This window comes from Etheostoma cragini, chromosome 13, assembly GCF_013103735.1.
Source record: "Etheostoma cragini isolate CJK2018 chromosome 13, CSU_Ecrag_1.0, whole genome shotgun sequence".
NCBI lineage: Eukaryota > Metazoa > Chordata > Actinopteri > Perciformes > Percidae > Etheostoma > Etheostoma cragini.
In genome coordinates, this window is record NC_048419.1 from 11,592,549 (window position 1) to 11,605,337 (window position 12,789).

The 12,789-nt window shown below is 40.4% G+C and overlaps 2 protein-coding genes across 2 annotated transcripts in view; one reads left to right on the forward strand and one right to left on the reverse strand.

Annotated features, from left to right (window-relative positions):
* zgc:163098 (uncharacterized protein LOC100037380 homolog) overlaps positions 1-2,055 on the reverse strand; it is a 13,641-nt gene extending 11,586 nt beyond the window's left edge. The window contains exon 1 of the mRNA XM_034891054.1: positions 1,808-2,055. The gene's annotated coding sequence lies outside the window, so the exon portion shown is untranslated. The remainder of the gene's footprint in view (positions 1-1,807) is intronic.
* Positions 2,056-4,843: 2,788 nt separating this feature from the next.
* lrch2 (leucine-rich repeats and calponin homology (CH) domain containing 2) overlaps positions 4,844-12,789 on the forward strand; it is a 28,702-nt gene continuing 20,756 nt past the window's right edge. The window contains exon 1 of the mRNA XM_034889701.1: positions 4,844-5,302. Coding sequence (XP_034745592.1) covers positions 5,062-5,302 — 241 coding nt within the window. The 5' untranslated portion in view covers positions 4,844-5,061. The remainder of the gene's footprint in view (positions 5,303-12,789) is intronic.

A 12,789-nucleotide genomic window follows, 5' to 3' on the forward strand; every position in this document is an offset into this window, starting at 1 on the left:
ACTTGTGTTCTTTTACCTCAAACAGCTTTTCCAAGTAATAATATTATCAATCAATCAATCAATCAATCAATCAATCAATATATTTGTCACATGAAATAACTAACTAAATCAGCTCCTTTAACTTCTGCACGGGGGGGTGTCAAAGCTTCTTTTGAGCCACTCAGTGTTAGCCTGTTGTATCCGGTACCTTCTTCCCGACCTCAACAGGTACAAAGGGCTGTTACCAAAGTAGTTTTGATCTTTAATGATTCTTTTAGCCTTTGTCTTGCTATATCTAGTGTAAATATCCTTAAGGCAGGGTAGGGCACTGCCTACTGTGTGTTCAGCCAATCAAACTACTCTCTGCTACTCTACTAATACTACTCAGGGCCTTGGGGTCTTGTTTTGGGTGCTGTTTCTGTACCAGTCAGTGATGTTACGCGTCAGGACACTTCAAATGACGCATGAGTAAAACAATCCTCAGTATTTTGAGGGGATACCCGGAATTATCCTCAAAGCTGTCCACCCTCTCCACTGAGGTCCCACTGATATTAGGGCTGGTTCCTTTCCACTATCATCCTTTTAATCTTGCTGACATTCATGCGTAGGTTGTTGTCCTGACAGCAGCAGGTCAAAGGTCTTTCAGTTAGGCCTTTTGATTGTTGTCTGTGATCACTCCCGCCACAACAGCTGTATCGTCAGCAGACTTGATGATAGTGTTGGAGTCGTTAGTGGCTACACAGTCATGTAAGTACAAGGGGTACAGCAGTGGACTCAAAACACAGCCCTGGGGTGCACCTGTTTGGAGGATGAGGGTGGAAGAGGTGTGTCCGCCCACCCTCACCACCTGGGGTCTTTCTGTCAGGAAGTCAATAATTCCTTAAGGTATTTGAGCTTTGTGACGAGTCTATTAACCACTTTCTGTTCAAATTAATCTAATCCTGTTATATGTATCCTTGCCTCACAGACGTTGGACATCCTTTGTGTTGTGTGCACAATGTAATGTTGTATCAATTTTAGGGTCAGTGGAAAACAATAGACACCTCCCTGGTCCTCAGGCAGGGACAGAACATGCTCCACAGTATGCACTGGAGAGCAAACACAGCATAAATCTGTCTTTTCTGTTCAGTTGACTTAATTAGAATCATTCGTGGCATCCCTAAGAAGGAACTTAGCACACTGAAACGAGACAAAGCAAAATCTAGCGGTGTTCTTACACTGACGTCGTAGATGCAAACTTAAAACATATGGGCAGGGGTGTTTAGCACTTTAATAATAAGTTAACGTTGGCTACAACCAAGCAGATTCATTCAATTGGCCAAATTATATACAGCTAACGGTAGCTGTATCAACTAGCTAAATAATGTCATTCAACAAATGTCCTAGATGTCCTCTGCTGTAGAGGTACCCCAGAAGTTGTTTTGGTCAGTTTGTGGCACAGACGGTGTTTAAAAGGCCTGGACTAATTATTAGGTATCACTACACTTTGCTAACGTTAGCTATATTATTTAGCATGGCTCAATATCGCTGGACTCAATTGAGATGTTAAACTAACCCAGCGTTAACCTTTAGGTAGATGGTGAGTAATGCTGAATACAGCTGGCATTTCTCCGTCGACCATTATCATGATAACATATACATAGATGCAATAATCCGTATCTAATCGCTACCATCAGCCAATTTACAGCTATTCTCTTAGCTAACGCTAGCTAGCTAACGCAACAGTCTAACATTTTATTCTGTAACGTCACAAAGCACAAACTGACCGCAAAGGAGATTATTAAAGCACACTGCATGCACATATACTTTAGCTAAAACTGTAACTTACAATGGGTGTCATGCTATTGCTTCTCCATTTACGGTTGCGACGACAATTGATTTCTATCACAACATGAAGCTAAAGAGGCGAGATATCCGACTAGAGAGTGAGGAGGAGGACGCCTGCAGCCTGCACGGTAACGAGTCTGTCTCTGCTCCTACGTTTATGACGGACACATTCTCTCTCATTCTTTCTCCTAACTTCTTTCACTACTTCTTTCTTATATACCCATATGTGAAGTGGTCACCCAAAGTAAGATGTTTTTCTCATTTGCAGTAGCCTTTACCGAAGTTCGAAGTATAACCTCTTTTTATAGGCTAGTTTATAAGGGTATTTACACCCACATCATATGGGTATTTACATGGGAATTTACCCATACACGCTTGTAGTTAAAGTTTGTAGTTAAAGCTTGTTTTAGTGTCCACTGAAGATAAACATCTTTCTGGTCAATGTAAGCACACTGTTCAATATATAGTCATCAATAGTCGAAGAAACACTGTCCAGCATAGTTCAATGCAATACTATGTTTACTGTATCAGAGCACAATGCAGTAAGGTAAGAGCTGTTTCCTCAGGGAAACTGAATATTACAAATCCAACATGAGCTCTCTCATATTCTTGATAAAGCCCTAAGGTCAGTGTTTCATCACCATTATATGTGTTCTTAAATATTACATGCAAAGAGCTTCTTCATACACCATTAATCTGGCTGGTACTGCCTTACTCTGGTCCACAGTGTATTTTGTCTGATTTTTGCCACCCTTATCTCTGGAATTCCCTAGCATTCATAATAAAAAAGAATCTGTGGCTCAAGGCTTTTACTTCGGTTTTTTTATTTTTATTTTTTATTACAGTTAACATGTCTCACATTACTTAAAGTATTAATTAACACTGAAAAATATCACCCCCAAATTACTTATTAAATCATTTGACTGGTAACAGAGATAATCTGGTGGAAAATGTCATAATGTAGTCATACTATACAATATAATATCAAATATAAGAAAATCTGAGTTAATCATTTGTTTGCATGAACATTATATTTTTGACACATTCTTCTTTTGTGCTAAGACGTAGCCTACAGTAAATTAGTAGAACTATCTACATATATCTATCTGCATATATTTTAAATTGAACAAACCATGACAATTGCAATTACAACCCCCTCTCCCTTATATGACAGTATTACATTCATAATGATACAGAAAACAGAAAACAATGGCACCTCCAGCAAACCCATGATAAGCAGAAATACAAAATAAGCAAGAATTCCACCTCTCGTGTCTCAGTCCTTTCCTCTTCTGGGGTTCACCACTTGTTGAATTTTATGTATCCTGTCCTGCATTTACCCTTTGTACAAGCTCCCCTCCTTTTTTTAATAAACTGGTCATTTAGTTTACAGATTTTCTCATACACCCATTATTTACTTCTTATGTAAATGTTTATCTCTACATGGATTTACTGTACATTGCGCCATATTCTTAATCCATGCACAGATTGTAGGTCCCTCCATTTTCTTTCAGATGAGAGCTAGTTCTTTTTGCTCAATACATTTCTAATATTGGGGTTTCAGATTCAGATGTTGTTGGATAGAGGTGCAGCAATATCATCTTAGGGTCAAGATGATATGTTCACAGACAAGACAAACTGTTTTTTACTGCTCACCTCCCTCCAGAATGTTTTAGTTTTGCCACAATCCCGACACAGTGCACAGATGTTCCTTGCGCTTTACTGAATTGAAAACAAAGGTCAGCTATGTTACTGTTGTATTTATTTAATTTGACAGAAGTTGCTTATGTCTGCATCAGCCAGTTATATTGGAGAAGCTTTAGTGTTTGCTGTTTGTTTCTGAGATGCGTCACAGGTCTCCTTCTAATCGTGTTCCTGAAATGTCTTCTTTAATTCAGCCCTGTCTTAAGCATGGTTATCAATGTTTCTTAAGAGCCAGATGCAAGCCAGTTACATATTGATGAGAACAAACCCCTCTCATTGCAATTGTTTGTAAGAATTTATTCTAAGGAAGAGAGTGCGGGAATCCCGACTGATTGGGTTTGCATAAAAGAAATAAAATGCCTCACTTGAAGATATTATAAAGAAAATGTTTCCTTGGGATATTATACGTTAGAGAAGTTTCTTCAGATGTCATTAGAATCCCTTCTTTAACAGAGTCTCTAAATATGTCTTTAACATATGTTTTGTGATCTTTCAGTGAAAACAATTAAATTCAACTAATCGAGTTAAAGGTGTAAGACTTGGAGAAACCAGCTTGTTATTGCAGCAGTGCCTTGCTGCAAAACTCATCACAAGTGTTAAGCTAAATTAAAAGATATCACGAAAACTGATCAGAGGGGCAGTTGGGTTAGAGAGACACTTACAGGACATTTGGTGCTGGCAATATGAATACGGGTGCCTTTGGGCCAAACAGCACTTGGGTGGACAAGGTGTGAGGCAGATTTAGGATTTATTTATTAGGACAATGCACATTAATCAACATTTCTGTAAATGTGCCAGTGTTAGACTGTCAGCTTATAGTCCTAACTAGAATACATGTCTTTATGAGATGAGGGCTGATTGGGCTGATCAGAGCATTTTTTCCGGAGCAGAATATGAATGATCAGACAGGACAGGTGGTCTACTTTAGCGCTCTTTTGGTGGGACAGGGGGCGGAAATTAAATTGCCCCAATGGAGCCATGGAGTGCTGAAATAAAGCTGCTGTGGAAGTTGTGTGTCGGCTAAGAATAATTAATTTGTAATAGCTTCCACCCTTCAGTCTGCCAGTGACCAAAAGTAATGGGTATTGTACTATAATCTTCTATATCCTATCTGATGCATTATGCTATTAGTAGGCCTATAAGTATTCAGAAGGAAATGGAACAACTAAGCACTGTTTAGATATCTGTTTCTGATATTGATGTTATTATAGTGATTCATTTTAATTTGTCAATAACCATCCACTATTGAATGTTGGAATGCATTAGGGACCCTTGCCCCCTGTGTGCTGCACTGGGGCCCCTGCTGGGAGTTAGGTATTAGCAAGTGGAAGAAGGGTAAAAGCCTAAAATGGCCACCATACCCTGCTCACCATCATCATTAACCACCACCACCATCATCATCATCATCAGCAGCAGCACCACCACCATCACCGCCTCAGAAGCCCATCCCCTAGCGTCCATCCAGGGAATGTGCACCCATATGCGCATGGGCGTAGAAACTGCCGCTGTGCGCTGTTATTATTGTAAGAGTAATTTCTTTTTTTTACGAAAATGGCGACTAGTCAGGGAGGTGTGGGAGCTGTCACGGCTCTACAAAGCCACCACTACTCTGGCGGACCTCACTGGAGCCCGGGAATCAGCCAGTACCAGCACCAGCAGCAGCACCACACGGCCCGCAGCCTGGACCGGGCTCTGGAGGATGCCGTGTGCTCGGGGCTGCTGAACCTGAGCGGTAGGAAGCTGAGGGAGTACCCGGGGATGAGCTACGATCTGACCGATACAACACAAGCAGGTGGGTTATATTGTGCGTGCATGGACTATACTAGGAAACCACGAGTCAGTCCCAATGTGCTTCATCTAAAAACGTGCTCGCTCTTTTCCGCGTGTGTGAATGTAGACTAACCGCATTGTCCAGGGATTTGTGTCTGATCTTCTGGATAAAGGCGCATTAACGTGTAAAGGGGACAATATTTAAAGGGGTAGACCGTGCACTGAGCTGGCTTCTGTAAACGCACATACAGTATGCTATACATGCTGGGTATAATAACTGTCAACTCGGGCTTATATATCGCACTAGTTTATTGCACATGGGGCTCGGCTGCTGTTGTGTGGGTGTATTAGTCGACGCCAACGCTTTCAGATAGCTCGGAGACATGAATGAGACGGCAGGCGCACCCAAGTCAGGCGCTGTGCAGTGGTTTGTACGCCGAGGTGCAGTTGATTCGGCACCGGACTACTGGAGCAGAATATGAATGAACCTACACGGCAGTTGTAGGCTCACACTCTTGCTCACTGAATAGCATTTGCAGCGAGCATGTGATACACGTATGCTAGTATGTATTTTTTTTAAATTTTTTTTCATTTTTGGCACAACCAGACAAAAGATTCAGTGTTCTTGCAGCCTCACCTCCTCTGCCTACTGGGGTGCATATGCCCATTCAACCCACAATCTGTCAGAAGACACTGGTCTGCTTTTGTTTATAGGTGAATATGTATTTCTCTATTCTTAAGTCTATTATTTCATTCAGTGTCTGCAAAAGGTAGAATGGTCATATAGTCAAGTCAGTATTAAGCTCAGGTGTTCTGAAGGCTGTGTTGTCATGGTCAGGCGATACTTAGGCTACTGTATTAGTCTGGTGGTTTAAAAAAGGGCTTGTCTAACTTTTACACATGAAGGTCCACACTGTAGACTTTACAACTGGAAGATTTTGTCACAAGGAACCCTGTGTAGGAGAATATTTGTAGCTGATGCTTTTTATACTTCAGGCATATTGGATGACTCATAGTGGAAATGAATTATTATTAATCATCCTGACTCACTGTCATGGACATACATATTATGCTGGATACCAGAATGATAGGTTCTTGTCCTCTGGGATGTCCACGTACCATATGGCGTTACTCCATCAAGCCGCTGGTTTGTTGGAGAGCCCTTACCCCAAAAGGATTTACATTTTCTGCTCAAAGATTTTGGTACGTCTTCATACAGAGACAGTTTTTAAACCTTTTTGAAAACTGAAAGATGTAAAACAGGGATGTCATCAGAAGTAAAAATATTTGTGGTACATCATAGTATATTATTCATTTTAGACACTAATTGACAAATCATGGATTGGAAACATGTTTGTTTAATAGTATGCAGAAATGATGGACAAGAATACAGATTGTTGCTTTTCAGTGGTATAATCAGACCATGTTGAATCACCTGTGCCTGACCACTGTTAAAAAGCTAAACCCTTGGAGTGCCTCCCGAGGACATAAATGTTCTGGCCTACGCACAGGCTGTTTTTCAGACTGGACACAGACACAACAGGAAGTTAGAATGCTCTATTTCTGGACTACTGGACTGGGCTGAATGTACGCACTTGTTACAACATACTGTAATAATGATAATAGATGTTTGTCTTTTGTTAAAGCAAGACGGTCCAGAATGTCAAGATTGTTGCATAAAGGATTTTTTATCTAACTGCTGTTGTCATGAGTGCATGTTATATATAACACTGATATTAATCAAGAGAAATGAGAGTGTACATTTCTGTCCCACCGTAGATATCTTGCTGTGACTACTCCCCTCACTGTGAATGCTGCAGTCTTTTCACTTCTTCTTTTTTACATCTTCATTTCGATGCCTTGAAATGAAAAGTGTGCCAGATCGAAGTCTCACTTTAAAATGTGCAAAGAGAGATCAACACCTCCCTGACAGCCCCATCCTTTACATCAACTCCAATCTCTGCTGTGAAAAGAAACCGCTTTACAGTACAGACTTCACATTACAGTACAGACTTCACATCACAGTACAGACTTCACATCACAGTACAGACTTCACATCACAGTACAGACTTCACATCACAGTACAGACTTCACATCACAGTACAGACTTCACATCACAGTACAGACTTCACATCACAGTACAGACTTCACATCACAGTACAGACTTCACATCACAGTACAGACTTCACATTTCACTGGATAGATCACATCATAAGCCTTTCAAACTGAATGAAAAACCCCAAAACCTGTAAGAAGAAAAAATGACTAAGGCTGACTAGTATTCTTTTTGAACAATACTGGGTATTGTTCAAAAATATTTGATACCGAAAGAAATAGCGGGACTCCGATAACGATTCTTAACCCTTGTCTGGTCCTCCCAGGTTAAAAAACGGACAAAGATTTGACATTCTCGTCAGTTTTTCAGACTTTTTTTTAGTTTTCACTAACACCAACTCACTACCACTAGTTTTACAGTACTTTTTGGAATTCATCGTCAATAACCCTCATCCACATAGAATTGTATCTACTATTTAGGTTAAATAAGCAGAAATTAAGAATTATTTTGACTAATAGTTAGGATCAGAGGAGTGTACAGATGAGTTTAGTCAGCAATGAAAGGGATCAATTGTATTTGCAAAGAGGGTTGAATGGAATCCTCTCCATTTTTTTGTGGTAATTTGGTTAAAAAGAAACCAATATTTCAGATAGACATAACAGGAGGGTTGAATTTTTGCTGTTTTTATACCAATTTTATTAAAATATAAAATTTATTAAAAATAAATACACATTACAATAGCCCTCTTTTTTTATTCTTCAGCTCCTACTACGTAAAGCCCCAACTCTGTGCGTAACACAGTTAACAAAGAGTTTTTTGCTCCTGCCTCTATTACTCCTTAGGTATTGAAATTGGGTATTGAAAGATGAGACATTTTTCATTTCTCAATACTTTAGAGGCAATTCAATCGGTGTCTAGAAAGTATTGAATTCAGTACCGAGAATGATTGTCATAGTATGTGTTTATGAACTTTGCATCATGTGCAATATAAAGCTGAATGTCCTAGTAATATTTAGATCTGTACAGAACAGGGTCTCCATCTGACTAATGAGCAGCAGAAGGCCCCAGTGTGTGTAGACAGAGAAAGAGAGAGGCCTGCTCACACAAGGGTGTCTATTTGCAGTGTGTTCCTGGCAGTTTGTCTCCAGTCAGTTTGTTATCCCATGGGAAAGTGCACGAGCTCTGAGCTGCTGCCCTGACCTTGGAGAGGGGCTTGGGAGCTGTGCATCAACCTGGGCAGATGTTCGGTGTTCATATCCCAGCCTGCTCCTGCCTCCCATTACCCTGCCCCAAGGTTATAAACACACACACACAAGTTAGCTGTAGCACCATGCAGTGTGTTTTCATGTGTGCAGTATTCTCAGAAAAACAGTATATTGTGTTTGGTAGCAGAGGGCTATCAGAATAAACAAATATCATTTTAAACTCACAATTTTGTTTGGTTTTGTGTGAACATGACGCATGCTTGAGAATATGGGTCACACAGGCGACTGTCGTTTTAGTTTACATTCCCTTGTTTTAAGACTCTGCTGGAATCTGCCGTTATTGCCACATCACACTACAGATTTATTGCCTACTTGTATCCTCTATGATAGGTGTAGTGTGATCTTTAACAGCCAAGTAAAGCTCCAAATGAAAAGAATCCGAGGTCAAAGAAAAGATAAAGAAGGGGGATTTCTCTCGCCAACTGATGCGATGGAGATTTAACAGCCAAGAAAAAACCTCTTGTTTGTCCAAACTTCTGCAGTGTACTGTGGAGAGCTTGTTGAAAAGGCAGCAAAACAAATAACCCACATTTTCTGTCATTGTGTGCGACTCTAAGCACAGAGTAAGTCTCATACTGTAAGAATGGTTCTTCGTTGTTACATTCCTGAGAAGTTTAGTTAGCTTGTGAAGGACAGTCTCCACAAGGACACAAGTATCAAGCTGGCATTCTTGGATTTGATAATCAACCCGGTAAATACTGTTAAATGTCTCTACTAGTTAAAGCTAGCTTTTTAGATATGCCTTCTAGATATGCCTTCTAGATATGCCTCCTAGATATACATTCTAGATATGCCTTTTAGATATGCCTCCTAGATATGCCTTTGCATGCCTAGATAAACAAATGCAAACCTGGATGTCAGCCAGCAGGAATATAATGCCTTATTAGATTAATGACAAGAGACTTGATGATGGTAAAAAAAACTGATTTATTTTCATGATGCTTGTTATGTTACACACAAAAAGAAAGAAATCAAAGAAAGTTCTTCTGTAATGACACAGACGACCCGCAAACGTTGACAAATCAGAGCAGAATGGGCTCTTTCAGAGTGTAGTTTACCGAGATAGTTTATAAAATGGAGGGTTTCATACAGAGGGTAAAGACGAGAACTGTATATTCAGACAAACGGTATAAAGATAAAGATTTGTTTTTGAACATTAAAGAATGTAAACATGTTCTAAAAGAGACGGAAAATACAGGTATGAACCTGAAAATGAGTATAATATGAAACCTTTAGGAAATTAAGAAGAGATCTGGAGAAACTCTGGTCCAAAACCTGTAGTATTTTAAGAGCTGGATGAAAAAAACAAACAGTGACCTGTTCCTCCTGTTCCTTTAGTAAATAAGGCCAGAATACATATAAGTTATAAAAAGAGCGAGTATATTTTTAAGTATATGTTGATTATCTTGCCAGATTGTCCAGCCGGCGCTGAATTTTAGGGCTGCAACTTGTGATTATTTTCATTTCATTCACATCTAATAATTAGCTACTTTTGTAATTAATCGAACACTGTTTCAGTCCATATAAAGTCAAGCTAATGGATTGCTTGTTTCTTATATCTGAAAAACTGTTGGAAAACTAAATAAACAGAGATAACCTGCACATTAAAGAAGTGCTGTATGAACCAAGTGTTTGGCATTTGTACTTGACTACATTCACTGAGGTATAATCTACAGCATATTCTGCAAATACAGGGAGAAACTTGTGTGTCATGAGCACCTTTTGGTTAGAGCAGAAGTGAGCAGTGGCATCTCCTACGTGTGAATCAGCAGGTAGCTTTATTTGTTGTTGAGTTGGATCCCGTTTAGTAAATATTCATCCTGAGATCCACAACATAAAAACACAACACCAAGTGACAAAATACATGTGCACTCAACAACACAACCCACAATCGACTCACCCAATACCTCACCCTCACTGGGGGAAGAGGAGAGGAAGAGTGGGACCATAAATGAAGGATGGCGTGAATGTGTGAGTGTGTGTGTGTGTGTTCACTAGTAGAACAAAATCAAGCATTATGGGAACGTTAATATTTTATATCTAAAGTACTTATAATGTTTCCGTTGATTGGGTGTGAATGAATCTGTCCGTATACGTTGTCGGTATGGGGCTGTTAAACATGGACTGATGAAGGGTCTAGAAGATCATATGTTGTGGGGGAAATGCACATTGTGTGACACTAATGCATGGACCAAGTTAGTGCTAGAGTGTAAGTACAGTGAAAATGAAATGCCCCATGAAAGTAGCCACAGCCAACCCCCCACAAAGTAGCTGGGCAATTACAGCCGATCCAGAGACTGCCCAGACACTGTGATCACGTCTGCTGCAGGCACCAATAATGAACCCCTATTAATCAGGTTTTTGTCATGTTTTCATTACTAAAGTAAAGCTCTTTAGAATTTGAGTATTTTGGTCTGTTCCTTTTTGTAGTGATTTTTTTGGGTGTGGATATATTAAGATGATCATACGTTGAGCTTTCTAATTGCAATCTTAAAAACAAACATTTCCCGTTCGGAATCCTTCTGCAGCAGTAAAGAGAGAGAGAATATTATTTCTGCCAGCACTCTGGTACTATAGAGTTTGCTGTGTCATGGTAATACATAGCCAGACTTCATCTGCACTACCAACATAAATGAATAGACTAGTGATTTGGCGTGAGGGTGCAGCATAATGGAGCCTTGGTGGAGGTCTCATCTGCCTGATGGGCCTTGTCCTGCGGGAGCTCAGGGCGACCAGCAGGTGGATAAAAGGCCCACTGTGGGCTGCAGATGGTGCTGGGTTGGAGGAGGGAGAAGGGGAAGGAGATGGACAGGCTCACAAAGACTGCGTCCACCCACCCCCATCACCCATCAACCCACATGATTCCACAGCTTAAGAAGAGTCCCCAGTTGTTTGGCTGGAGGGAGGTATGTGGGGAAGGCATCTACGTACAGCTCGGTTACAGCATCAAGGTTTGAGCCTCAGGGGGAGGCATCATTTACTCTTAATGGAAGATATTACCCTGTAACCTCAGCTTTGCTCTTTCCCTATGTGGTGATTTGTGGTTCCCTTAACCTCCCAGCTTCCTTTCGCTTTGTGCTGCTGAATGTCTCACGATCTGCTTCTCACTTCTGCTTACTGGCTGCTGTCAGAGCTCAGACCGCAGCTACAGAGTGAGGTTTGTCGGGTCTATTGTAGGCCATTTAAGACTTGTCAGAAATTAGAGTCTATCTAAAGGCACAGACACGACTCATGAACTGTTTTGCGCGCCTCATGACATCTTGTAACCTCAGGGAGTAGGGAAGATTGTGATGTCTCCATTAATGTGTTAAAATACTATTTAAATAAATGCTACTGATATAAAATGAATCAAGCCACAGTAAACACAAACCTCTTAACAGTAGGTTAGTGTAATTGTTTAATAAAGGGTGGTAGCTATGTGTGATTCCATGCATTAAGAGGATGCAGGCACAGTAGTGAAAGCTGTTTTTATCTGTGGCTGTGCAGCTCCATCACATAGGTCTCTAATTATTGTGTCACCCAGAGATAATGCAAAAGACAGGATCTTACACACACACACACACACACACACACACACACACACACACACACACACACACACCAATGTTTAGCTGCTGAATCAATATGTGTCTGAAGGTGAAGTCTTATCAATTAGGAAGTCGTCACGTGTATTGTTTTTTTTACAGTCCCCCATGTATCCTCACCTTTCCTGTTTAAATAATTAAACAGGTTTTAATTAAAGGTGACACAAACAGAGAAAAAATGCTCTGGATGCATGCATGTGTGTCTGTTTGCGTGGAAATGTCTTGGATCGTGTGAGTGATTCAGCAGCCTCGAGGGACGCTGTGCAAATCAGGCTTCGTGCTTGATCCAAAGGCATGCATAAAATGTAGACCTCCAAAGGGAGCATGAGTCTGGTCTATGATGTACCATACCATTTAGTACATTATGTGTATGGGATAGTGCTGAGTGAGTGTTCGTTTCTACTTCAATGTTCTCGGGCAAGGGAGCCAATGTCTAAATATTTTATCATAAGAGGTACATGCAGATGGGAGGAAGTGCTCACATTCATTGACCTCAACAAGGGATTATGTTCATTTTGTTGTTACAAAATAGTAGCACGCACTCTCGGCTGACACAAGGCTGTGATTTTGCAGTACATTTGCTTCAGTAAAGCAGAGCACAGGA